A 23,578-nucleotide genomic window follows, 5' to 3' on the forward strand; every position below is an offset into this window, starting at 1 on the left:
CCGGGGCCCCGCTGCAGCCCACAGCGACAGAGGGCACTGGGGACTGCAACACCACTGGGTGCATCCTGCAGGCTCTGACAGTCCCTGGGCATCCTGGGCAGTGCTGGTGGCCCGGCTGTCCCCATGGCAGAAACTGGGCGATGCCATTGTTGGCACATCCACGCCAGCCTGGTGCCCGTCTGTCCTCTCTGCACCCCAGCTGCCAAGCACCCCGGCACGGCGCGCTTGCTTGCAGGGTTTTGTTGGGAGCAGCGTGGTGACATGCAGGGGCTTCACTGTCCCAGGGCTGGCTCCTCCTGGCCCGGCACTGGGCGTCTTTGGTCTACGGCAGCTGAGTCTTGTGCATTCCCAACAGTTTGTGCCAGGGCTTGCGGCTGCTCACCCTCAGTGCCTGTGCCAGCCTGCGGCTCCTCCAGCCCGGCACGGGGCCAGTCCTGCAGCGGGGCACCTACACAGGTCACAGGTGCTGGGGTGAGCATGGGGGGACCCTTGGTACCCCAATATCTGCTTTAGCAGGGAGGGGAACATCTCACCTTCAGCATCTGAGGTTGGTCCAGGCTCACCCTCCATCTCTGAGAGGGACTCGTGCTTGGTCCTGTGCCTGAGCACAGGCGAACGCCGCAGGCGCAGGGGAACGGTGCCCACTGGGGGAAACACAACCCAGGCCCATGTTAGGGTGGGGCACAGTGGCCTGGCACCTGCTGGAACTGATCCCAATGCTGAATTCCCCTTGGGAACTTCCCATTATGGCAGTGCCATTGTCTATCGCCCCCAGCTGGGAAAGGCAGCACCAGCACACATGTGGAACACCACCACCACCCACCTCTGTTGGTGTTAGGTGCAAGGAGGGCTTGGGGTCCCACTTCACACCCAACTTACTTCCCAGCTCTGCCGGGCACTCGGGCTCCCTGAGCTGCTCCTCGTGGACAGACAGTGCTCGGCGGCTGGGTCCCCGTGGCGCTGCCAGCCGTGCCATCAGCCGGGTGTCTGTGTAAGCAATGGGGAGGTGCCATTGGAGGACAGCCCACAGCACTTTACTTGCAGGCCCCATCAGCACCCAGCACCCACCCTGTGCTTGGCTTCCTGCTGCCCTCCATCCCAAGGGCTCCAAGAACAGGCCAGCAGTGGAATGAAGCACCCATGGGCACCTCGTGCATCCCTACCTTCATTATTGGGTGGTGTGGGCAGGGTGCCAGCACCCACCTCCCCACCATGGCTGACCCTCCGTGGCAGTGCCACCGGCACGTTCCTGCCCAGCCGTGGCAGGCTGCTGCTCCAGCCCTCCCGGCCCCCGGGCTCCGGCAGCCCGCTGGGCTCTGCCAGGGTGAGGGAGCGCCGGGGCTGGTCGGAGCTGGTGGCCGGAGGCTCAGCGGGCAGCTGCCTTCCCAGGGCTTTCCAGGCTGGCCGGGGCTCGGCGCTGGGCTCCGTCCTGGCGGCTGGGCTGCGGAAGGGTGCGTCTGTGGGGCAGGCAGGACGGAGCTGTGGGTGTCCAGAAGTGACAGCCCCAGAGATGGTTCTTGGTGCTGGGAACCAGCCTGCAGTCAGCCCAGGGAAGGGGCAGTGGGCTGGTGGCCATCTGCCAACACCAGGGATGGGCACCCATGGGCATAGGGCACCCTCCTGAGGGTGGAATTGTGCCCACATGCCTGTGCCCACCAGTCCTTGTTGGCTCCAGTCCCCATGCTTGGTGCTAGGAGAGGGGATGAAGCCCTCTGCCCCAGGGGCTGGTGTGACCCCCCAGCATGCAGTGGTGACCCACCTGTGGACACAGAGTGTGTGCGGGCCTTCAGGGATGGGGGTGAGTCCGCAGAGCTGTCGACGATGTCCCCTGCAAGCACAAGCCACCGGACAGCAGCAGTGAGCTGGGGTCTGCCCAGTGCCACCAGCACCCAACAAGGCAAAGATGTAGTGGGACCCACAGCTGGGAGCCCAAGGGGGCCTGCCCATGGCCACCCATGGGTGCCCAGCTGGGTGGGGGTCAGGGTGGGGAGGGAGCAGCCCCTCACCATCTGAGCCAGCTTTCTTGATCTCGCTGTCTTTGCTCTGCAAGGGGGAAAAAACTGGTAAGGGGGGGGTATCAGGGAGGCAGTGCCCACAGAGACAATGGGGGCAGAGGGCAGAGTGCTGCTGCCAGGCTCTCATGTGGCTGCAGGGAATGGGTGCATGCCAGGAAAGGAGGGACAGACTGACAGACACCATGCAGTGCACAGGAATTCACCCCTTGCAGAGGGTTAGGTGACAAGGCAGAGGCTATGGGCAGTGGCAGCACAGAACTGGGTGCTGCCATTCCCAGTGAGAGATGTCCCCTCTCTATGGACCACCATCTCCTACCACCCTGGAGGGGCAGGGTTCATCCCAAAAATGGAACCAGTCCCCACCTGCTGCTTCTTGCTCTCAGCAGCCGGGCCCTTGGTGACGCCGATGCGATGGAGCATGACCTGCACACGCTGTTCGAAGGAGCTGGACAACTCCCCCTCGCTCTTCTCCAGGTGCCTCTTCTGCAGGAGAGACACAACCCTGCCAGGAACATGGACCCACCACAGCACCTGTGGCACCCACACTCCTGCCTGCGGGGCACCCACATTCCCAACCCCAGCTATGCTGCCAGGAGATGGTGACATGGACACGACCCAGGGGGATATCCCCAGCTACCACTCCAGTGTCCCCACATCCCCCGGTAACCCCACCAGCGTCCATGGATGGGAGCAGCACCCACCAAGGGAGCTGAACAGTGGTGGTGGCTTGGTGACCGTGACAGTGCTTACCTTGTCATGCCTGACCCCCAGCGCATCCTCATCCTCCCCGGACAGCAAGATGAGTGACTGGGATTTGCCCTCCCGAGAGTACTTGGGCCGGATCCTCCGGGCAGAGTCTGGAGTCTGGCAGTGCTCAGGCTCTGCTTGGGGCTCGGCAGAGAGCCCCCCCTCCTCCGATTTACTCAGAGGCTTCCCTGACTCGCCTGCCTTGCTGGGGGCTCGTAAAATGTCACTGAGCATCGAGCGCCTGCTCCTAGGGGCAGTGGGACCACCCTCGGGCTCCTTCTCACACCTCGAGCCCCGGCTGGATTTGGGTTTCTTGAAGGCAAAAAAATTCCCAATTTTCTTCTTGAGGGTGCGGGAACCAGAGGGAGCCAGAGGGGCTGATCCTGGGCAGGTCTCCGGAGTCGTGGGGCTGGGGAGAGATGGAGCATTGGAAAAGGTGAGCTCCAGGCTGCCAAGAGGTAAGGGATCAGTTTTTTCACCCTGCCCACCCTAAGGGGATGGATCCAGACCCCGGACACTCCACTTGAGATGGCAGTGTCCTGGCAAGGGCACCCATTCCCAGCACTGTTCCCCTGGGTGCTGCTTCATTGCCTGCCCACTGTAGAACAGACTCCATGGCCACATCTGGCACACCATGGCTGCCATCCCACTCCTCCTCCCCCAGCCCTGCCCTTGGTGATACCCCTGTGTGTGCTGCTTTCCCCAGCGTCCCTTTTGCACTGGGCCCAGCAGCGTTTGCAGGGAGGCTGCTGGAACCTGGGGATGGGTGTGCTGGGCAGGTGAGGGGCCCTGAGCACCCCCAGCTTACGGCAGTGTTTCTGTGATGAGCCTCTTGGCAAAGAAATCCTCCAGCCCCTCGTCCACGCGGGTGATGCTCCTGTCCTCGCTGTTCTCACAGGCCACGGGCTGCACCTGTGAGGGACAGCTGCTGTCAGCCCAGCACAGGACAAAGGTGTCCCTGGGCATGAAGGTGTGTCTGTCACCCACCCCTGGGCATGGACAAGTGGGTGCCCCTGCAGGATAGGTGCTGGCATGCATTAAAGCCAAATCATGGTGCTATCAACTGCATCCCAGCTCTAATCCTGCTCCCTCCCTTGAGCACTGGGAGCTCCAGTCAGTCCCAGGCTCCTTCCAGCCCCTTGCCCAGCACAGTGGCTGAGGTATGGCACCCATACTGTGGGAGAAGCCTTTGGCAGGGATGCCTCCTCCATCTGAGCTCCAAGAAAGGGACCCCTCTGCTGCTGGCAGTGATGGAGCAGGTGACCTGCAAGGACCCACATCTGCATCCTTCAGATGTTCCTAGTCCAACCTTGGAGCGCCACCACAGCCTGCCTGAGAGCCACCTGCTCCATCCCCATAACAAAGTGGTCCATGCCATGGCCAAGCCTTCCTCCATGGCACCTTCCTTTCCCTGGCATGTGCCACTGCATCAGTGCCACGCTATCGATGAGAGGGAGGCGCTTCCCCATCGGTGGCATTTCAATCCATAATGACTTTTCATTACGGCTGGATTGATGCCGCTCAGGAGCCGTTCCAGCCATCTGAGATCTGCTCTCCCTGTCATATCACATCCATCAAAGCCTGTCCTTGCTCAAGTCTTGGCCCACCCCGGGTGCCAGGCATGCCTGTCCCACTGCTGGGTGGTGGTCCCCTGGCCCTGCCAACCTCCAGAACCCACCCTGGGACAGCTCTGCCTCCCCTCCAGCCCTGTGCCAGCCCTGATCCCACCATGATCCAAGGGCAAGCATCACCACAGCCCTGCAAGCCAGGGCTTTCCAGCAAGTGAAAGGATCCAGCTGCATCACGGTGGCACGGGGATGAGGTGATGCCAGCAGGATCCAGCCCCGGGGACAGTGATGGAGCTGTACTCACCACTGACTGCACCCAAAAGTTACTTTTCCTTTGGGAAGGGGGGTGCAAAGGCAGGATTCCCCATCCAGTTGCCTGTTGGATGGGGGGAGCACAGCCCACCTCATCACAGCTGGCAGAGCCCCACCAGCACCACCGGAGCCGTGGTGGCCACCGGTGCTTCAGGGATGATGGATTTTGGATAAGGGGGAGCAAATGGAGCTCAGGAGGGAGGCAGCTGGAGCCATTGCCGAGCACATCGCCGGCCCTCTGCACCCAAACTCTGCAGGGTTTTCCATTCCTCTCCTGGCTCCCACCGCTCAGCATCTCCCAGTGGGGAGCAGGAAAGAGGATGGATGATTCCCCTCGCCCCCCCCCAGCCCCCCTGCCCATCCTTTCAGGTTCCCCCCCGAGGAGGAGGAGGCTCCGGCAGCAGCTGAAATGCAGAATAATAATAAACCCACCGCGTCTTTGCGCATCTTATTTTCCTGCCTTGCAACAAATACTGACCGCAATAATTCACCCAAACGAAAAAAAAATTTGGGAAAAACACCCCGAACGCAGCCCACCTCCCCTGCCAGCCGTGCCCCCACCCTTACATTCGGCTTGCTGGGCGGCTGCCGGTGCCGGCGGTTGGGCCGGGGCCTGCCTTTGGTGCAATGCTCCAGCTTCTCGCCGGCGGTCGGCAGGTCCATAAGGAATCCGGTGGCGGTAGCAGGCTGCGTGGCGGGGAGCGAGCCGCTCGCAGGCTCAGCATCCTTTGTGGAGGCAGGGCGTGCCGGCGGCGCGGCGGGGCTGAGTGACGGCGGCGCCCGGTGAGCTCGGAGCCCGCTGGCGTCTCGACCCGCTGCCGGCTCCAGCTCCGAGACACCTACGAGAGGCGAGAGGGTCCGTGTTGACACCCGCCCTCGCCAGGCCTCCCCATCATCATCATCATCGCCATCACCATCATCAACATCATCAGGGACGCCGTCGCCCTCGCCCACGCGCGGAGGGGCAGCGAGCGGGGCAGCGGCTCCGCCGCGGGGCGGGAGCGCGGCCGTGCCCGCCGGGAGCGCGCGTGGCGGCTTTGCGGCGCGGCCGGGATGGATCCCGCCACCGCCGCCGCCGGAGGTTGGCTGCGTGCAGGGGAGGATGCTGCGGGGGAGTGTGCGGGGATGCTCCGGCAGGGGCCGAGCCCCGCAGCCAGCCCTGAGACCTGCAGCCGGCACAAACTCTGCCGGCAGCGAGCAGCAATCACAAACATACCCGGTTTGCTCTGCAGGCAGCTCCTCACCCCCCCAGGGACCCTCTGGATGGGCAGCAGGGTGCTGGGGGGCTCAGGGATCCCCTGGGGACACAGGGGTGCTGGGTGCTGGGTGCTGGAGTCTGCATGAGCTCAGCCAAAGCAGAGTGACCCATCAGCTGCTCCTTGTCTGTGCCCCCCTGAGATTCACTCCCCATCCAGGCTGGTGGGGACAGCACCAGCAGCAAGGGAAACCCATGGGCAACCTCTTCTCCCCAAGGTTGTTGGGTGAGTGGGTTGTGTCTATGTCCAGGGTGGCCATGGGAGATACCACTGCACTCACAATCACAGACAAACCTCCTACCCCTGGCTGGCTCTGTGGGGAGGGAGTTCAGGGCATTTACTCCACTGCCCAAGGACACTGAGCCATCTGGGGCCCAAAACCAGCACAAGAGCAAGGTCAAGGTGAGCTTCCCTCACAGACCCCACCACAGCACTGGAAGAGGGTCTCTGAAGGGTCCTGACCCTGCTACCCCCAGCCCATGACCATGGGGGGCTCAGACCGTGAGGCTCCCCCTTTGCTGCTGCGAGCCCCCCACCCTGCCATGCCCTGTGGAGGGCACCCACAGCAGGGGGACAGCTCCACGGTGACCTTACTTCTCACAGTTGGTGTGGGCCGGATGCTCCTGAAGTGCTTGTTTCTCCTCCGCAGGGCCATCTTGTACTGCAGGGAGAGAGGGATGGTGGCAGCTCCGGCATGGACAGGGACAGGCTGGCTGTGCCGAGACACATCCCATGGCAGCCAGAGCCTGCCAGGCTTCGCCCAGTGATGGGTGCAGTCCCTCCATCACCCCTAGGCTCCAAGGGCTGCACCGCTTCATCTTATCCCAGCTCCAAAACCACCTACGGTGCTGGATTGGATACTTCCCCATCCAGAACTGTTCACTACACTGGATCCCAGGTCCCAAAGCAGCAGCAGCAGGACAAGGTACAAGCAACCAGGCCGCCACAAGGACACGTTCTGGTGCCAGCAGCACGGCTGGCAGGCTGATGGTCCCATTTCCCAGCACTAATTGCCTTAGCTCTGCCCTGGGGGGAGCCGGGGGTGCGTGCACCGCAGAGGCTGTGGCTAAGCCCGGCATCATCCCGTAAGGCGGATAAAGGGCGGCTGTACCGCGGGCATCACGCGGCGGCCCGGTCCCTACCTCCTCTGCAGCCAGGTCTGGAGGATTCCTGCCCCTCGCCAGCGCCGTGGCATCGTCCTCAGCCGACTCCGGCAGCAGCACCAGGAGGTCGAGCCCCTGCTTGGAGAGGCTCTCTGCCTAAAACCATTAGGAAGCGCTTAAATTATCCCAGGGGCTGAAGCGTGCTGGGCTGCCCTGTGTGCTCTGCGCTGCTCTGCTCCCTACCCACGGCTGGGATTTGTGAGCGGATTTAGGCCTGATTAGCCGGTGTCCAGCCCGGCGCAGCTGCCCTGCTGCAGGAGTGGCCGGTGCCTGGCGTCACCCCAGCACACGGCAGCAGCGCTGGGACTTTGCTCAGGGTGTTAATATTGCTGTGACCACACTGGGAGAGGATTACTTGGCAGGAAAACCAGCCTGGGTGGGAATTGTCCTGCTTCCCAGACTGCAAATCCATGGTCATGGCATTGGTGTCCAGGTGCCTGGACAATACTGGGGTATCCAGACCCCCATCGTGCATCCCAGCCCCACATCCCCATCCCACAGGTGCTGGCAGCCCCCAGCACTCACCAGTTTGCACTGGGCGATGGTCAGGTCTCCCAGCACAGCATCCACGATGCAGTCGGCTACAGCGGCTGTGACGGACAGCTTGATCTCACTGGGAGCAGAAAGAGGGTGCTCAGGACCAGCACCCACCACCCCTGCAAGCCATGGGGCCATCTCCCCAGGGAGGGCTTTGCTGAGGAGATGGATGCTTGGCTGGGGCACACCCAGGGGCTCCCAGGACATGCCCATGTGCGGCAGCTTGCTGGGTCTGGGCTGCCAGAACAGGAATGGGAATAGGCACTGGCTGGGATGGAGAATGTCAAATGCATCCCATTGTTGATGGTCAGGGCCAGCCAAGGGGATGTGCCTGCAAGAACATCATCACCCCACAGGTTTCTCCAGCGCCTAGGGACTCATCCAAAGTGGATCCAAGCAGGAAGAAAAGCTACAGGTGGGAAAACCCAGCAGCAGGACCCAGCACACCTCTACCACAATGTGGGGAGAGGAGAAGTTGCCAGAGAGCCCCCAGAATGCTCCTCTGGCCCGGGGGTCAGTGCCAGTGACTGAGTGAGAAGGAAGAACAGCACATCACCCACTTCAGCTTGCCGAAGACATCGGTGACCATCTGGTCCAGGACAGCACTGAGGCTGAGCTGGTCCTGGAGGCAGATCCTCTCTGACATGGCCGTGACCAGCTGATCCCTGACCCCGCTCTTCTGCACCACGGCTGGGCACAGCCCGTGGGCCGTGTCCAGCGCCGCCTGCATGATTGCCTGAAGTTTGGGCAGGAAAGGAAGGATTCAGTTTCTGTTCTATCAGGATTCACATGGCCTTCAGTAGACACCATCCCCCTTATCCTTGGGCCAAGGCTGATGAACATCCCATCAGGGGCTGCCCATGGTGCCCACCTGGATTTCCCGGCTGCAGGTCTGTGATGCCTCCTCCGTGAGACACTCCAGCTTGTGCTGCAGCTTGCCATTCTGGTAGGGGGTGTTTCCAGCCTCATACAAGAGCGGCAGGATCTGACATGGAAAGAGATGGTGTAGATCATCCTGTGTCACCTCATCTTCTCCTCCCATATTTCCATGCACAGCCTGCACCATGGCTCTCCCATCAGCTGGGGGGACCCAGTGATCTTTTGGCTTTGCTGGGCCAGGTTTGAGCATCCTCATCCCTCAATTTCTCCCTGCTACCCACTGACTCTCCTTCCCCTCTTGCACTCCACTACACTGCTACCTGCATCAGGGAGACCCTTATCCAACCCTTTCACGCCTTCCCAACATCAGTACTGTCTTAAATCCTGTCTCTGCCAGATTAAGTAACCAAGGGGGTGCCAGAGAGGTGGGGAAAAGGGGAAAGGAGGTGGTTTGAAGAGGAAGAGGAAAAGGTGCAGTGGGGAGAGAGAACCAAGACCAGCAGGATCAAACCAGGTCTGACAGAGCCAGGAGCTGCCAAACCAACATGACGGATTTTATCATGGGCTGATGGAGCATTCTCATTGCTGGGGTGGGATAAAGGTGCCCCAGGGAGGGACCCCTCAGGGATTCAGGGAGGTTTCTCAGTAGTGTGGGCATCTGTGGGCTGCAGGGTGTTCTCAAATCTGGAGCTCCCATCTCTCCCAAGGAGGGACGTGTGAGCATGGGATGCCAGAGGAAGGGGGGCTGTAGCCCTGTGGGGGGTGTGCACACATCCGTGTGGCTCTGGGGCAAGGGGACTAAGGACATTTTGATCTTTGTTCCAGAAGGGAATTCAGAAATTCTCAGCTGTTCTTTAGTGCTTGCAAGTGCTTGGTGGTGTGTGTCTGTTGCATCGACGTTCTGGAATTCCCTGACTGCTGGTTAATGATGTCATTAATTAATCAATGCCCTGCTTCGATCCCAAACGGAGCTGTGGGGGTTTCCCACGCTGTGCACTCACACTGACACAGAGGTTGGCATTCCTGATGGCCTCCTCAGCACAGAGGATGTCCGTCTCCACCTCCCTGCCCATGCAGGTGCTCAGGATGTCAACGTGCTTCTGCACACTCAGGCAGATCTCATTCACCATCTGGAGCACAGAGAGGCTGTGTCATGTGCCAGTGCTGGGGCAGCACTGCCAGTTCCCCTCCTTGCTGTGACTTTGCCAGAGAGGAGTGTGCTCAGACGGGGCACAGGCAGGTTACAGCCTCCAAGAGCATCCCTGCCTAATAACCAGGGATGCACACAGCAGGGATGTGCTGGCAAGAGTGCCCAGGAGGCAGGAACACACTGAACAGGTTGGTGTAGCTGCAAGTTATCTCAGCAGTGCATATGCATGAAAAGCTTGGATGCAACCAGCGGGATTCCAGGAGATCTGCTTTCCATCCGCCCCCACCCTCACCACAGAACCATGGCATGGTTTGGGTTGGAAGAGATATTAAAGGTCCTCCTATTCCAGCTCCACTGCCATGGTCAGGGACACCTTCCACCAGACCAGGTTGCAACCTGCTCCATCCCTGAATCTGTTCTGCCTTCCACTCAGGCAAGGTTAACAGGGTGTTTTGCTGCTTGCAAGAGCTCCCATGAGCAAGCCAGGGTGGTTTGGGGCAGGGGAGGAGCAGCCCCTTGGACTCGTTTGTCCCTCAGACCTGCTCAGAAGAGGTGGTGAGGATGCCCTGCTGCAGCCGGAAGGTCTGAGCCGGCAGCGTTTGCCGCAGCTGGTTCCTCGTCAGGCAGGACTGGAGCTGCAAAGGCAGAGGCCGTGAGCAGTGATGGTGGCACCTGGCCCTGGGCTCCACAGCCCATTTCCCCACCTTGTGCACGGCCTCCTCCGTCCTCTCGGGGTGGCTGCGGTACGCCTGCGCCACGTCGCTCATCGGCAGCGGCATCGACTTGAGCGTGAAATTCCTGCGGGGCACAGGGGGTCAGCAGTGCTGCACCCAGGGCTCAGCCCCCTGCTCGTGTCCCCATGGACGTGACACAGGCTCAGAGCCCACCCAACAGCAGCCTGGACGTTGTGCTGAGGTCCAGCTCTGGAGATATGGATGGCCAAACTCTGGCCCTCAGCAGACCCCGATGGGGTGGCAGTGACCACATGCTCAGGCTCTCCATGCACCCCTCTTTCTTCAGACCTGTGGAGATCTGCACAGCCAAACACCAGACAGGTGGTGGGTGTGCTCAGCAGGGGAACAAGCTCTACCCATCTGTCACAGGCAAGGAGGAGAGGAGCATCACATCACATCAGCACCACCAGCAGATCACCCCGTGCTCACATGGAGATCCTGGGGTGACATGAGGCTGTGCTGGGTGGGATGCAGAGCCCAGGGGAGCCCTGAGGTTGGTAATGGGGCTGTCATCACCAAATGGGTGCCAGGTTGCTTTTCTGCCTGCAAGGCCAAAGATGTGGACCAGCCCCCTTGGGACATGTATGAAACTGTGTGACACCCTGGGGACAGGGACATGCTGGTGACAGAGGCTCTTTTGCATGGCAGTAACAAGCCAGGAGGACCAAGAGGCTCCTTCCTTACCTCTCCAAAGCTTGAGCCACCTCGAGGAGCCCATGGGCTGTTGTGTTGTTCCTGTCCCAAACCACAGTCCTGCAAAAAGAAGGACCTGGATGAGCCCTGCCCACACCCACACCATCCTGAGGCAGGTGCTAGCAAGAGTCAGCTCAAGGCTGACCCCAGGCATCAGAGAGTCTTAAAGTGGGGTTAAAAATTACAATTTTCAGTATCCAAAACATAAACTTGGACTTTGCAAGGAGCTATAGTTAGGCGGGTGCCTGGAGGGAGTGAAGGGTTGGGAAGACACATTCAGGGACCATCCTGTGGGCAGGGACAGACATGTCCAGAAGAACAGCCCTGGCTGAACACCATTCCCTGTCCCCTGCAGATACCCCTGCTTTGGCTTTGTGTACACAATGTGGTCAAAAATGGTGTTTTAGGAAGTGATGGCAGAGCATGAGGTGAGGGCAGTGACCACAAAGGTCTGTTTGCAGCATGCTGGGCTGGGCAGGAGCCTGGAAAAGAGGTGGCAAGGACCAGGGCAGGGATGGAGCTGCTCTCTTGCCCTTCACATGTCCCCTGCCAGCACTGCCAGATGACTGCCATGGGTGCAAAATGCAGTCACAGCACCCAGCCTTGTACCAGGAGTGGTCCAGGACCACATCCATGGCCACCAGGAGCTGTGACAAAACTCCTCTGATGGCATCAGCATCACAACCATTACATCAGGGCCACCCACGCAGGGTCACCCACGGGGTGTCACAGAGCTGCTGCTACCTGAGCTTGGTGTTGATCTGCAGGGCCTTGGCGAGCATCTTGGCCCCCGTGTCCCCCATGGCGTTGCCACTGATGTCCAGGGACACGAGGCTGGTGTTGCTGCCCAGGGCACTCAGCAGCACGTTGGTTCCCAGCTTGAGGCGTGATTCAGCCACAGACAGCGACTGCAGAGGCTGGAAAAGGGACAAGGAGGGGGACCAGGACATGTCAAGGTGCATGTCACCCTTCAGACACAGCTCCACCCCTGTGCAGCAGCCTCTGGGCTGGTGCTGGTTTGGAGTGATACTGAATCCTGAGGAACAGAGGGGCAGGGACTCCTTAGACAGGCTGGATTTAGCTCAGATGCCAGCAGGCAGTGAGGAGAAAAGAGAGGTTTTTGGGAAAGCTGTGCTGAATGCAGGTTACAATAAATCTCCATGACTTTAGCCAGATACAAGCTTCCATTTTCCCACTTCTCTGTCTGAGCTCCTGCTTCAGACTGAGGAAAAATAAAAGCAGAAGAACTTGAATAGCAGTGGGAGAGAGGGAGGACTGCTCCAGCCAGTGCAGGAGGGACCTGGATGGCAGATCCATGTTTTCCTTCATGGAGACTGCACAGTGGTGCCTGAGGGTGACCAGGAGCAGGGATGGGATGGTTCTGGTGGCTGAGGGCAAGCTGGACTTACACAATCCTCCTCCTGGGTGAGCTGGACAATGCGGTGCAGGACATCCAACAGACCTTCCCTGCAGGAGAGGTGTGTGAGGGGGTTACTGTGCATGCCCTGGGGCCACAGAGGCAGCTGGCAGAGCTCTGTCCTCCCTCCACTCCTGCCTGGGCTGTGACCCATCCCTGGCACTAGGTGCTGGCAGTGGTGCAGTAATAGGGGTGTCATCACTGTGACCCTCCTGCATGGGCAGGCAATTCCTACCAGCCCATGGGCTTTTGATGGGGAGGGAGAGTCAATGTGGATGCACCATTCCAGGGTGGCTCCAAGCCTGGGTGCTGCTGCTGCTTGGCACTCACTTGGATTTGATGTTGAAGTTTTTCCCCAGGGAGACGTGCCTGATGGATTTGCTCCTGCCAATGGAGAGCACCAGGGTCACCATGTCGGGGTCAAAGCCTGCAGGACAGGGAGACACCCCAGGATGATCCAACAAACCCATGGAGGTAGCACCAAGGTGGTCCCTCTCAGGGGACTTGCAGAGCCACCAAACTGCCATAGTGGGATGCTGGAGATGCCCAGGGAGGCTCGTGAGCATCTTCCTCCCTTCCTGGCTTCCCCAAGGAGACTGAAGACCTGTGCAGAGCTGGGGTCCTTGAGAAATGACCTCCAGGGAGGAGCAGCCACTGTGGGCACTCCGGATATGGGGGTGCCAAGGCTGTGCTGAGCCACGGGGGCACTGAGGGAGCTGGAGATGGCCCTTGCTCTCTGCCATCCCTCAGGTGTGCCCCCCATCACCCACCCACCACCCTGGGGGGAGTTCAGCTTCCAGGCAGCTGCCTGCACTCCCATCCTCCTGGCTGCACCATCCCCAGGGAAATCCAGCGGGGATATGGGCAGGGATCTGCTCACCCAGCAGCTCAACCAGCCGAGAGCACAAGGCACCAACACCTACCTATGGACTGTCCCTCCTGCACAGAGGTGCTCTACTGGGAAAGCCAAAAATAGAAGTATATTTTGGCAAAGATTGACTGAAAATTTTGGGTGAGAGCACAAGCTTCTGGAGCATTGGTGTCCTGAAGGACTCCAAACCACATCAGCTTTCCCAGAGCCATTTGGCTACTGAGGAATTGCATGGTCTGCTGTGAGACCTTAGCAAGGCTGTTTGAAAGTTTAGGTGAAATTAACAGCTGGCAGAGGTGATGTTTGTGATGATTAGGATCACTTGCCCATGGCTTTGGAGGCCACAGAAGGACAAGGCTGGAAGCAGAAAAGTGGGAAGAGTTTCTGCCCAGGGAAACCCTTTCCAACCCTGAACCAGCCACACGAGACCACCTCAGATTCAGTGAACTGAAGAGGACTGTATCAAGAAAGATGGAAAATAAGAAATTTTGGCAAGTCTTGAGGTATGAGGGCATAAAAAAATCACCTCACTCGCTGTGCTGGGACATGACAGTCCAGGAGATGCAGGAGATCTTTTCCCAGGCTGGGGAAAAGCAACCTACCATTGTCAGACAGGTCCAGGTGACTGATGGAGCTGGCATCAGGGATGAGGTCCTGGATGACTTGGGCCCCTGCTGATCTCAGCTTGGAAGAAACAGCAAGACATCAGTACAAGGGAGGCAGTGAGCCCTGCAAACCAGATCCTCCTGTTGGGGAGGTCAGACAGGGCACAGACCCTCCTACACTGCCACAGTGGGACCCCCTGGCCAGAGGGGTGCTGCCCATGGCTGCTGAGCCCTCACCTCACAGCTGCTGAGATCCAGCTGCAGGTCACTGATGTGGCTGTTGTCTGCCAGCCCTTGCAGCAATGCCCTGGAAAAGTGACCAAAGCCCCATCAGTGCAAGAAATGGGGGCAGCAGCACCTGCCATGGGCACCCCAGCAGTGCAGGCAGTGGGACTGGGATGCTGGAGAAGTGCATCCTTCCCACAGCTCTGCCTCTCTCAGTCCCTTCCCTCCATCCTCCCAACAGCCCTGACCAAGGTCTCCCCAGGCCGTGCTCACCCCAAATCCATTCCCCATCGCACCTTACGGCATCAGCTGGCAGCTTGGTACCTGCCAGGGAGACGTGTCTGAGGGAGCAGGCCTGGCTGAAAAACTCCTTCATGTCGGGGGAGATGGTTTTCACCCTCCTGAAAGGGATGGGCACATCATGGCAACAACTGCAACTCAGCACCAGCCACCCCTCCGAGTACCACACCCCTGGGTACCCCACCCCTGGGTGCCCCAAACATGGGTACCACACCCCACTGGGTATCCCACCCCTGGGTACCACACCCTCCTGATGCCATCCCCAGCTTACTTGTGGGAGAACACATTTTTGGAGAGATCCAGGTGGACAAGGCTGCTGTGGGGTCCGTGGAGCAGGGCTCCAAAGAGCTGCCAGGGTGGGATGGGAGCCGTGTGGAGGAGGAGCCAGGGGCACTGCAGCCCCTCACACAGCCCAGGGATGGAGGGGCTGAGGGCAGGAGCCCCTGCATGGTACTCACAGCATCCAAAGGGCAGTCTGTGCCAGCCAGGCTGAGGTGGGACAGCGAGTGGCAGTGCTGGAGGAGGCTCTGCAGGTTCTGAGAGCACAGGGGGCTCAGCAGCTTTGCCCCTGGTTCCCACCCAACACCCTCAGCCCTGGAATCCCAGTTCCAGCCTGACTCCCCCCTCCTGCTGAGCACAGGGGTGAATCCTGCACACGGGAGCCCACTCTCTCATGGACACTGCCATGTACCACACAGCCCCCTGCTGCAGATGGCATCTGCCACACTGCCACACGGAGATGCAGGGCGATGTCCCCAGGGTGTCCCCAGCTGCTCCCAGCCATGACCTCCCCATCCCTGGGGTGCACAGGGCAGGGCACAGAGCAGAGCAGAGCAAACCAAAGCCACCCAAACCAGACTGGGGACAGTCAGAGTGTGCCACCCCACCCATGACAGCATGGGCACTCACGCTGATGTCATCCCCAGCCAGCGTGCCGGGGTTCCCAGAGAGGTCCAGGTGCCGGAGGCAGAACCCAGTGGCTTTGTTGTCTGTGAGGGCCTTGCACAACGTGCTCATCCCTGCTCAGAGAGAGGGAGAGGCATGGCTACAGGCTCCCTGCACTGGTGAGAGCCAAGGAGCAGAGCAAGGGAACTTCCCCCAGCTGGGGCAGCAGGACATTGCACCCATGAAGGTTCCCTTTCCAGGGTGTGCCTGCAGCCCCTCCATCTCTCCTTCTGTGGAGGGGGCAAGGGCACCTGGGCTCTACCTTTGGCTGTGAGCATTGTCCTGGCCAAGCTGAGGCTCTGCAGACCCTTGGGACTCCTCTCCATGTGCCGGCTGAAGGCAGAGACCCCTGATGGGAGCAGGGAGCTCTGAATGGCTGCACCACGAGCTGAGCCGCAGCCTCCAGGGCAGGAGGCAGCTGCTGGTGGGAGCTGGAGCTGAACATCAGTTTTTGTGGGTGTAAACTCATCCCAGCCCAAATTTGAGTACCTCTGTCTTCCAGTTGGTTGCCAGAGAGGTTGATGGTGTGCAGGACAGAGTTGGGGTGGCTGCTGAGGGCCTGGGCCATCCTCTGCACAAAGTCACTGTGGGGAGAAGGGTCACCCATCTGAACAATGCCTGGATAACTCCAGGAGAGACAGCCACCAGTCCTGTAGTCTTACAGGGACATGCCAGCAGCTCCTGCCTGTGGGGCAGACCTGGCTCATCTGAGCAGCCAGAAGGAAGCAGAGCACCTCCAGGGGTGGGTGGTATTCACTGCCAGGCTATGGGAGTCTCTGCTCCCAGTGAGCTTCCCAGTGTGGAGGGGATGGAGCCACCAGCCCCTGGCACAAGGGTCCATGGATGGACCTCCCTGCTCCATGGACTAAGGGAAGAACCACCAGGCTGCCAAGATCCTGCTCATCATTGCCTTGCAACACCTTCACCTACCCCTTCAAGCCACTGTTCTCCAGCACCAGCTCCTCCAGGGTCACTGACTTGCTGAGCATGTAGAGCAGCTGCTCTGAGATCTCCTGATTCTGGCAGGGAAGAAGAAAGCCTTTCTGGGAGCCTGGCCACCCCTGGTGCACCCAGAGCCACAGCAGCAGCACTCACCAGCCTGAAATCCTTGCAGGAGAGCTTGGTGAACCACAGGTTGAAGGACAAGGCAGCAACACTCAGCGCCACATCCCTGCAAGGTGACAGGGAGGAGGGGTTCAAGGGCCAGGCTGAACCAAGGCTAATCCCAAATGGGTGACAAAAAACACCCAACTGGGGCTTGTCCCAAGACATCCAGCCCAGGGTGCCCCAAGACACCCAGGATGCCAGAACACACCCATCCCATCCAAACCCAAGGTGCTCCAGCTGACCCAGCCCTGGGATGCTCCAAGACACCCAACCTCAGTGTGACCAACAAATGTTCAACAGAACAAGATTGGGGATTGTGGGTTTAAAGATCATCTTCCCCAGATTTTTCCCTTAGGGAAAATCAAATTAATCAAAGTATTTGCATGCTTCTATCTAAACCTCGGGGTTTTAAATTCTTTTTAACTCTGAGCTCTCATGTGAGCAACACCACAGGTTTTGGTTGAATGGAAACAAGTTTCTTTTTTACTTCCTCATCCAAAGAAATCTCTATAACGGTCTCCTTTTCCACCAGCTGAACACAGATCCTCTGTTCCCCAAAACACTCAGCCCAGACCTTTGACTTGCTGTGTCCCAGCCTGGCAGCTGCCCCCCCTGAGACTGAGCCCTTGCTCTGCCTTTTTTGGGGTGGCTGAGCCCCACAGGGAGAGCTCCAGGCACAGCTGGAGCTCACAGCCCCTCTATCAGGTTATAATCAGGTGATAACAGATATCTGGGGGGGCTGGTGGGGAGCAGGGCAAGTTTCAGGGTGGCAAGCTGCACCAGCTGCTTTGCATAGGGAAACACCTGATAGCCACGAGCTGCAAGAAGCCACTGTGGCATTGGGTTTTCAGCCCTATAAACAGCTCCCAGGCTGATCTAAGAGTTAAAAATGAACAGAGAGGCTGCCTGGTCTCTCAGCTGCTGCCCCATGGGACGGGGCTCAGGGTGTTTGGTGAGGGGGAGAGTCAGGCTGCAGATGTGGCATCCCTGGAGCGTGTAACCCATAAAAGCCTCTAACATGGGCAGGAGAGCGTGCTGGGCCCCCCAGCAGGGACAGGGAGAGTGAGGATGGTGCTGGGATCCTGCAGGGCTGGGGGCTCACCGGCTCTCCAGGTGGCTGAAGTCCAGCAGGTTGAACTCCCGGCAGTCCTGGCTGTGGTAAATGTTGTCCACGTCCTTCCCAGAAGGATACACACTGGGTCAGGCTCAGCACTTGCTCCTGGGGAGGGCTCAGGTCCCTGGTGCTGCTGCTGGAGGGAGCTGAGCCCTTGGGGAGCCCCTTGCCTAACCCCAAAGCCTAAAACATTCCCTGATGGCTGGCAGGGGACATGTCCCAGCTTGGTGGGACAGATTGGACAATTTCTGCAGGGAATGGTCAGAAGGCAGCACAGCCCAGGCTGGTGGGTGAGAGGGTGTGGGGAGGGGTGAGCTGGGATCAGTGTCCAGGGGAAAGGGGGACAGGGAGTCCTGCTATGGCTGGGTCCCAGCAGGATTCTCCTCTCCTGGGACACCCAGCAAGGTCCTAAATTTCCAGGGCCTCTCCTTGGGTCACAGTCTGGGAAAGAACCTGGTCCAAGGCAGCTGCTCCCACCTGCACTTTGATTCCAGCCCAGCCAGGAGCAGGGGCCACTCAGAGCTGCAGCTCCCAGCCCCAGCAGCTCCATGAGGCAGCCACAAGCATCCTGTCCCCAAGGGACACCCTGCTGCCACTGCTGCATCCTCAGGAGGGACTGGCTTACCCACTGGATCTCCTCGCGGAAGGCAAAGCCGTTGTAGTCACACAGAGCAGCGTAGGTCTCTGAAAACCCCCCTGCAAGGAGAAGGCAGTCTGGGGGCAGAGCTTCCCAAGGGAACATGGGGGAGAACTTTGTGGGGACTGGGAAACAGGAGAGGGATGACAGGGACTCAGAAGGGATGCTGAGGGCTCCCCCTTCCCGGCCCAAAGGGGAGAGGGATCCACTGTCAGCCCCAGTGGGGGCTGTGGCTTGCTTTGCTTGCTCCATGTGGATGCCAGGCAAGGCACATTGCCCTGGGGATAATGCAGGGATCCTACTCCAGAGCAGACCACAGGAAAAGCTCCTGGCTCTGCACTGGTCCCATGTGAGGTGGGTAGAAGCATGCACAGCTACAGGTCCTTGCAGGTAGATCCTGAGCAGTATTGCCTGCTGTCCTGCTTCCTCCTGGGGAGCTGCATCCCCTCAAACCTGCTCCTGCCCCATGGGATGGGATGGGGTGGGCAGCAGACCCCAGCAACAGGGCTCCATCTGACCAAAGCCATCACAGGTGCCCTGCCAGAGGTAAGGGCTGTCAGCAGAGCTGCTGTTGGTGGGTGCAAGGCTGGAATGGTTCTCAGAGTGCTCCAACCCTCCTGGTCCTGCCTGAGGGAGGTACTTACCACATGGCCCAGGGTTGCTCTGCAGCACTTCCTCCAGTGAGTCTGTGATCTGCTGGATCCTCTCATACAGGCTGGGGGGGCAGTTCTTGAGCAGTGTCCTGCAGAGGGAGCAGAGGGGTGTCAGGGTGAGCCAGGAGAAGAGCATCCCCACCACTCTGTGCTTAGCACAACCCTGTGTGTAGGGTGGCCAGAAATATTGAATCAGAGAACAGGGTCTCGCCTCCATCCATGTGTTTTTCTCCTGCTAAAAGCACTGTTGCAGACCCATCCTATATGGGGGATTTTCTATCTGCAGGTGTCCTGGTTCATGGCAGGTGGGTTGGAACTAGATGATCTTTATGGTTCCTTCCAAACCCAAACCATTCCAGGATTCTGCAGTCTGGGGCTTTTCTGGGCAAAGGGGTTGCTCTGGTTCCCTCACAAGCACCCCTCAGGAGCAGAAGACCCTTACCCAAGGGATGAGTCTGGAAAGACCTTCTTAAGTGACACAGTGACATGGATAACAACTTGCTCCAAATCATCCAAGGACATGAACCGGAAGGCAAAAGATGCTGCATCTGTTTCTATGACAACCTGCAGGGTCCAAAGGATGAGAGATTCCTGAGCGAGCTAGCAGCACACAGAGTCCCCAAGCCCCCAGACACAACGGTGACAGCCATCAGCTCCTCACTGCCAACCCAGCCTCAAGCACAGAGAATGCTGTGAGCACCAGGAATTCAGGATAAAATACATTGGTTTGCCAGGATAAGGCATAAACCTCCGGAAAATTCAGCTTCTGCTGATGGAGAGGCAGCCCGATGCAGTGAGATGAGAACAGCCTTGTCTCTGCCTGCAGCAGCCGCAGCTGGAGCATGGAGGTTTCCTCCCTGAATTTATTTAATTGAGGTTTAGGGCTTTTTCAGCTTATGGTTCCTACCAGGAAAAAAAAAAAATCCCATGGCAACATGCTCCCTGATTTAATTACACGCTGATTGAGGCGTGGGAGCAGGATGACAATTATCTGCTGGCATCGTGCAGGACGGAGCTTCCGCCAGTGCCCGGGGCTGTGGAGGCAGGAGAGCGTGGGACCGCCTGCACTTCAACAATCCCTGGGCTTTCCATGGCCCAGTCAGACATCTCAGCCCCCTCCACCCTGAGGAATCAACCCCTGCACCCCTCTGTCTGTGCCCAGCTCCTGCAGCTCTCGCCTGCTGAGCAGCAGAAACCCCGTGTGGAGGCTGAGGCCATGGTTGCTGATGATGCCTCACCAAGAAAAAGCCAGACAGGATGCTAGAAAGGAGCAGACAGGAGGCTAACCAGGACCACAGCCCTGTTTTGGCCAATACATCCTAGCCTTGATATCCTCTCTTCCATGGTTTCCACTGCCACATCTGCCCTGTGTGCCCGCCCCTCTCTAAGAGGATTAATGGGGTTTAAAATACCCTCCTGCTAAATTTGTCTTCACCTTGGTAAGCCTGCAGCCATTTGTCACCTTGTCCCTGCTGAGCAGGAGGTGCCATGGCCAGGCACTGGATGGCAAAGGGGATGGAGTGCAGGCACCCACCCTGCACCCCTGGGTGCCCCCCTGCACCTCAGCTCCAGGGCAACACCCTGATGAGACCAACACTGGTGACCCTCAATGGGGGACCAGAACACGCCCAGATCATGTGGGGGGCTCTGGACCAGGGTTTGCCACGGGGAGTGGGCAGAGAGGGGGGTAATGCCCAGGCTAGGTTTGTCCCAGTTTGTCCCACTCACCACACTGGGCTCTTGGACTGCCATCTCCCTCACCTCCAGGAAGCTGAAGCTGCTGTGAACCTGTGGGTGAGAGAAACAGGATCAACCCCAGTGCTGCTGGAGAAAGGAAACCCAAGGGTTTCCCCCCAACTCCCAACTTTCCCATGCCTCAAGCAGTGCTTGGCCTGGGCCCCAGCCTTCACCAGCTCCCAAACAAGCCCCCTTCTCCCTATATCTCTCCTCATCCTGCTCTTGACCCAGTGGCCCAGGTGACTCAGGGGTCACTCCCTCCAGTGCCCCAGGCCCCCCAGGGCTGTACCAGGGTCCCCACACTTACCCTCACTGGCAGCATCACAGGCAGCACGTAGGCTCGCCAGGGTGTCAGGACCTAGGCAAGGTGTGACAAGGGACCATGGTGACATGGAAGCCACCCCTGTCCCTCAATGCAACCATAAAATACCTTCCTGGGGAAACCAGGAAAGCAGGAACCAGGCCAGACTCTGCACATACCAAGATAAAGTCATCATACTTGGATTTCACCTGCAGCTGGATGCTCAGCACCAGGAGTACCTTCTTTGTCCCCAGGAAGGTAGTGATGCCCTCTGAAAAGACCAATGTCCACGTGAAATTAGGTGGCTGAAGTCACCTTGCTCCTCTCCCATGTTGCTTTTGAGGATACTGTTCCCACCTGAATCATCTCCTCTCCCTCCACACCTCACAGTCACACCCTGGCTGCCCTCAGACAAGCCTCACACACCACCTGTGGGTCTCCTCTGCTGCTTGGGTGATGCACCCACCTCCCCATCTGCCTCAGCCTCAACCAAGCACAGGGTTTGGGGCTGCTCGTTTACACTGCCTGTGCTGCCTCACCCACTGGGAGCTGGCACTAAGTGACAAGAAGGTCCTGATTCCTCTTCCCTCCTTTCCAGATTTACCACCAGGGAGCAGCTGGTCACCCAAGTCCTTCCTCTCCACAGTGCAGCCAGGGTGGTCACACGTGCCAGCCTCCCCAAGGTCACAGCTGGTCACTGCCACCATCAGTGGGCCAGTGTGAGCAGGGCTCCTGCCCTGAGCACCCCCTCTGTGCCCTCCTGATTCCTGCCTCTCATGGGAGAAACAGGACCAAAGGCACAGCTGTCCATCGCTGTGCAGAGCACACCAGGCTGTCACAGTGACAGCAGTCCCCATGGGTCCATGGTTTGAGCCACTCCTCCCCAGGGACCCACCCTGGCAGAGCCAGGCCTGAGGCTGTGGGGACACGGTGACCCAGCTCCTCCCCACCAGAGGCAGCCTCGGTGGGGCTGATGAGGCTGAAGGAGCCCGAGACCTCTGTGGCCTTTTGCTGTTCCAATCAGCCAAGGGAAGGCTGCGAGCAGTGGTGTTCACACCGCCCATGCTGAGCTGCAGGCTGTGCCTTCCTGGGGAGCTCCTGGGGACCCCCAGCTGGCCAGAGGAGCCCGAGCCCAAGCCCATGGGGCTGAGCAGCACCAAGCTGCACCCACAAATCCGGCAGCTTGAGATGTGCAGAATCCCATCCTTGAGCAGCCAGGTTCTCTGGGGATGCTCTTGGTCCAGGGTCCATCCTCAGGCAAATGAGTTTTGCAGACCAGAGGAACCCCCAGACACTGCATGGGCCTCCCTCAACCTCAGCTGTTGCCGCTGAGGGACCCAAAAGTGACTCTGCCAAGCCCATCGAGGCAAACGGGGGCCGGGCAGGCCCGGCAGGGGCAGCCCCATGTGGCAGCGGTGCCCGGCAGTGGCGGCGGCGGGTGATGCTTACCTTGCAGCTCGGCGGGGATCCCTCCGGGGGACACAGCCATGCCTGGCACCTGGGGACACCTGCCCGGGCTGCGGGGTCAGGGCAGCATCCTCGGCGCCGCGAGAAAGGCGCCCTGCCGGGAGGAAGCGCTGAGGTTACCGACCGGCAGCGCCGCCGCCTCGGTGCCTCCTCCCCCTCCCGGTGCCTCTTCCTGCCCCGTCAGGCGAGATTTACCGCCTGAGCAGGAGAAGCGAAATGAAAGCGACGGTGCCCACGGCCCACCGGCCCCGCCGGGAGGAGAGGGCGGCACTACCCAGCTTCCACCCTTCTCCTGCCGTGTGGAGGACATCCCTCCATGAACGGAGCGGGAGCATCTCCCCACAGCCCCAGCTTCCAGGGGGGAGGATCCGTGACCTCTCCCTATCACCTGAGGTGCTTCATGGGGACATATTCCTGCCTGGACATGGCCGGTGTGTGGGGTAAGGGCAAGTCAACCCTTCCCAGCACTGGGCAGCCAGCCCAGCTCCATCACCTTGCAATGGGAGCTAATGGAGATGGGTGAAGGTGCCCAGTGCAGGCTGCTCCCTGGAGGATGGATGGTGGTCCCCATGGCAGGATGCTGAAGGAAGGGCTTTTCCAGAACAGGAATGTTCCAGGCCTTCTGTCAAAGTGACAAAACTGCTGTCCCAAAGCAAAGGTGAGAAGCTTCAGGTGACCTCCTTGGAGCACATCAACCTGAGGACTGAGCATATCAACCACACCACTCATCCAGGAAGGTTTTGGACCAGGAAGTGCTCCTGTGTCCCATGACATGCTGCAGAGCTTCCCTGGACTCAGGATTTCCCACTGTTGGCTCAACGTGGCCCCATTAGAAACTCAGGAAAGGTGCTGGAGGGAGAGGCAGAGCTGCTCTGAGCCAGCAGCCTGAGTCCCTGTGACCAGCACCCACTGGGATGGATGGTGACAGCTGCCTTCTTCCCCTAAACTGCCCCTTTCTGACAAACTTCCAAGCTCCAGGCTGAAATCTGCCAACCAGGAGGTCACTGAGCTTTCCCAGAGGTTCGAATCACTTGGGAGAAGGTGGTCCCTGGAAGGGATGGGTGAGTTTGCCCTCCTGCTACATCCACTCAGGGCCACAGTGCTTCTGAAACCACTTTCTGTGTGAGGGTGAAGGCAGGCAGCAC

General features: G+C 59.4%; 1 protein-coding gene across 1 annotated transcript; it reads right to left on the reverse strand.

Annotated features, from left to right (window-relative positions):
• Positions 1-272: 272 nt before the first annotated feature.
• On the reverse strand, positions 273-22,455 carry CARMIL2 (capping protein regulator and myosin 1 linker 2). Its single transcript, XM_058813734.1, is given in 41 exon segments — positions 273-448; positions 534-644; positions 880-987; positions 1,164-1,457; positions 1,760-1,828; positions 2,007-2,043; positions 2,379-2,498; positions 2,766-3,171; positions 3,571-3,674; positions 5,210-5,688; positions 5,691-5,747; positions 6,493-6,559; positions 7,041-7,157; positions 7,587-7,674; positions 8,159-8,334; positions 8,470-8,583; positions 9,479-9,607; positions 10,167-10,262; positions 10,332-10,425; positions 11,046-11,114; positions 11,799-11,971; positions 12,464-12,521; positions 12,802-12,898; positions 13,945-14,026; positions 14,185-14,254; positions 14,469-14,573; positions 14,744-14,820; positions 14,931-15,008; positions 15,382-15,491; positions 15,680-15,766; positions 15,907-16,001; positions 16,348-16,436; positions 16,513-16,588; positions 17,627-17,700; positions 18,264-18,334; positions 18,920-19,017; positions 19,371-19,492; positions 20,657-20,716; positions 20,973-21,023; positions 21,146-21,237; positions 22,416-22,455. Coding segments are annotated over 41 exon segments (4,716 nt in total).
• Positions 22,456-23,578: the final 1,123 nt, after the last annotated feature.

Source organism: Ammospiza caudacuta, chromosome 13 (genome assembly GCF_027887145.1).
Source record: "Ammospiza caudacuta isolate bAmmCau1 chromosome 13, bAmmCau1.pri, whole genome shotgun sequence".
Taxonomy (NCBI): domain Eukaryota; kingdom Metazoa; phylum Chordata; class Aves; order Passeriformes; family Passerellidae; genus Ammospiza; species Ammospiza caudacuta.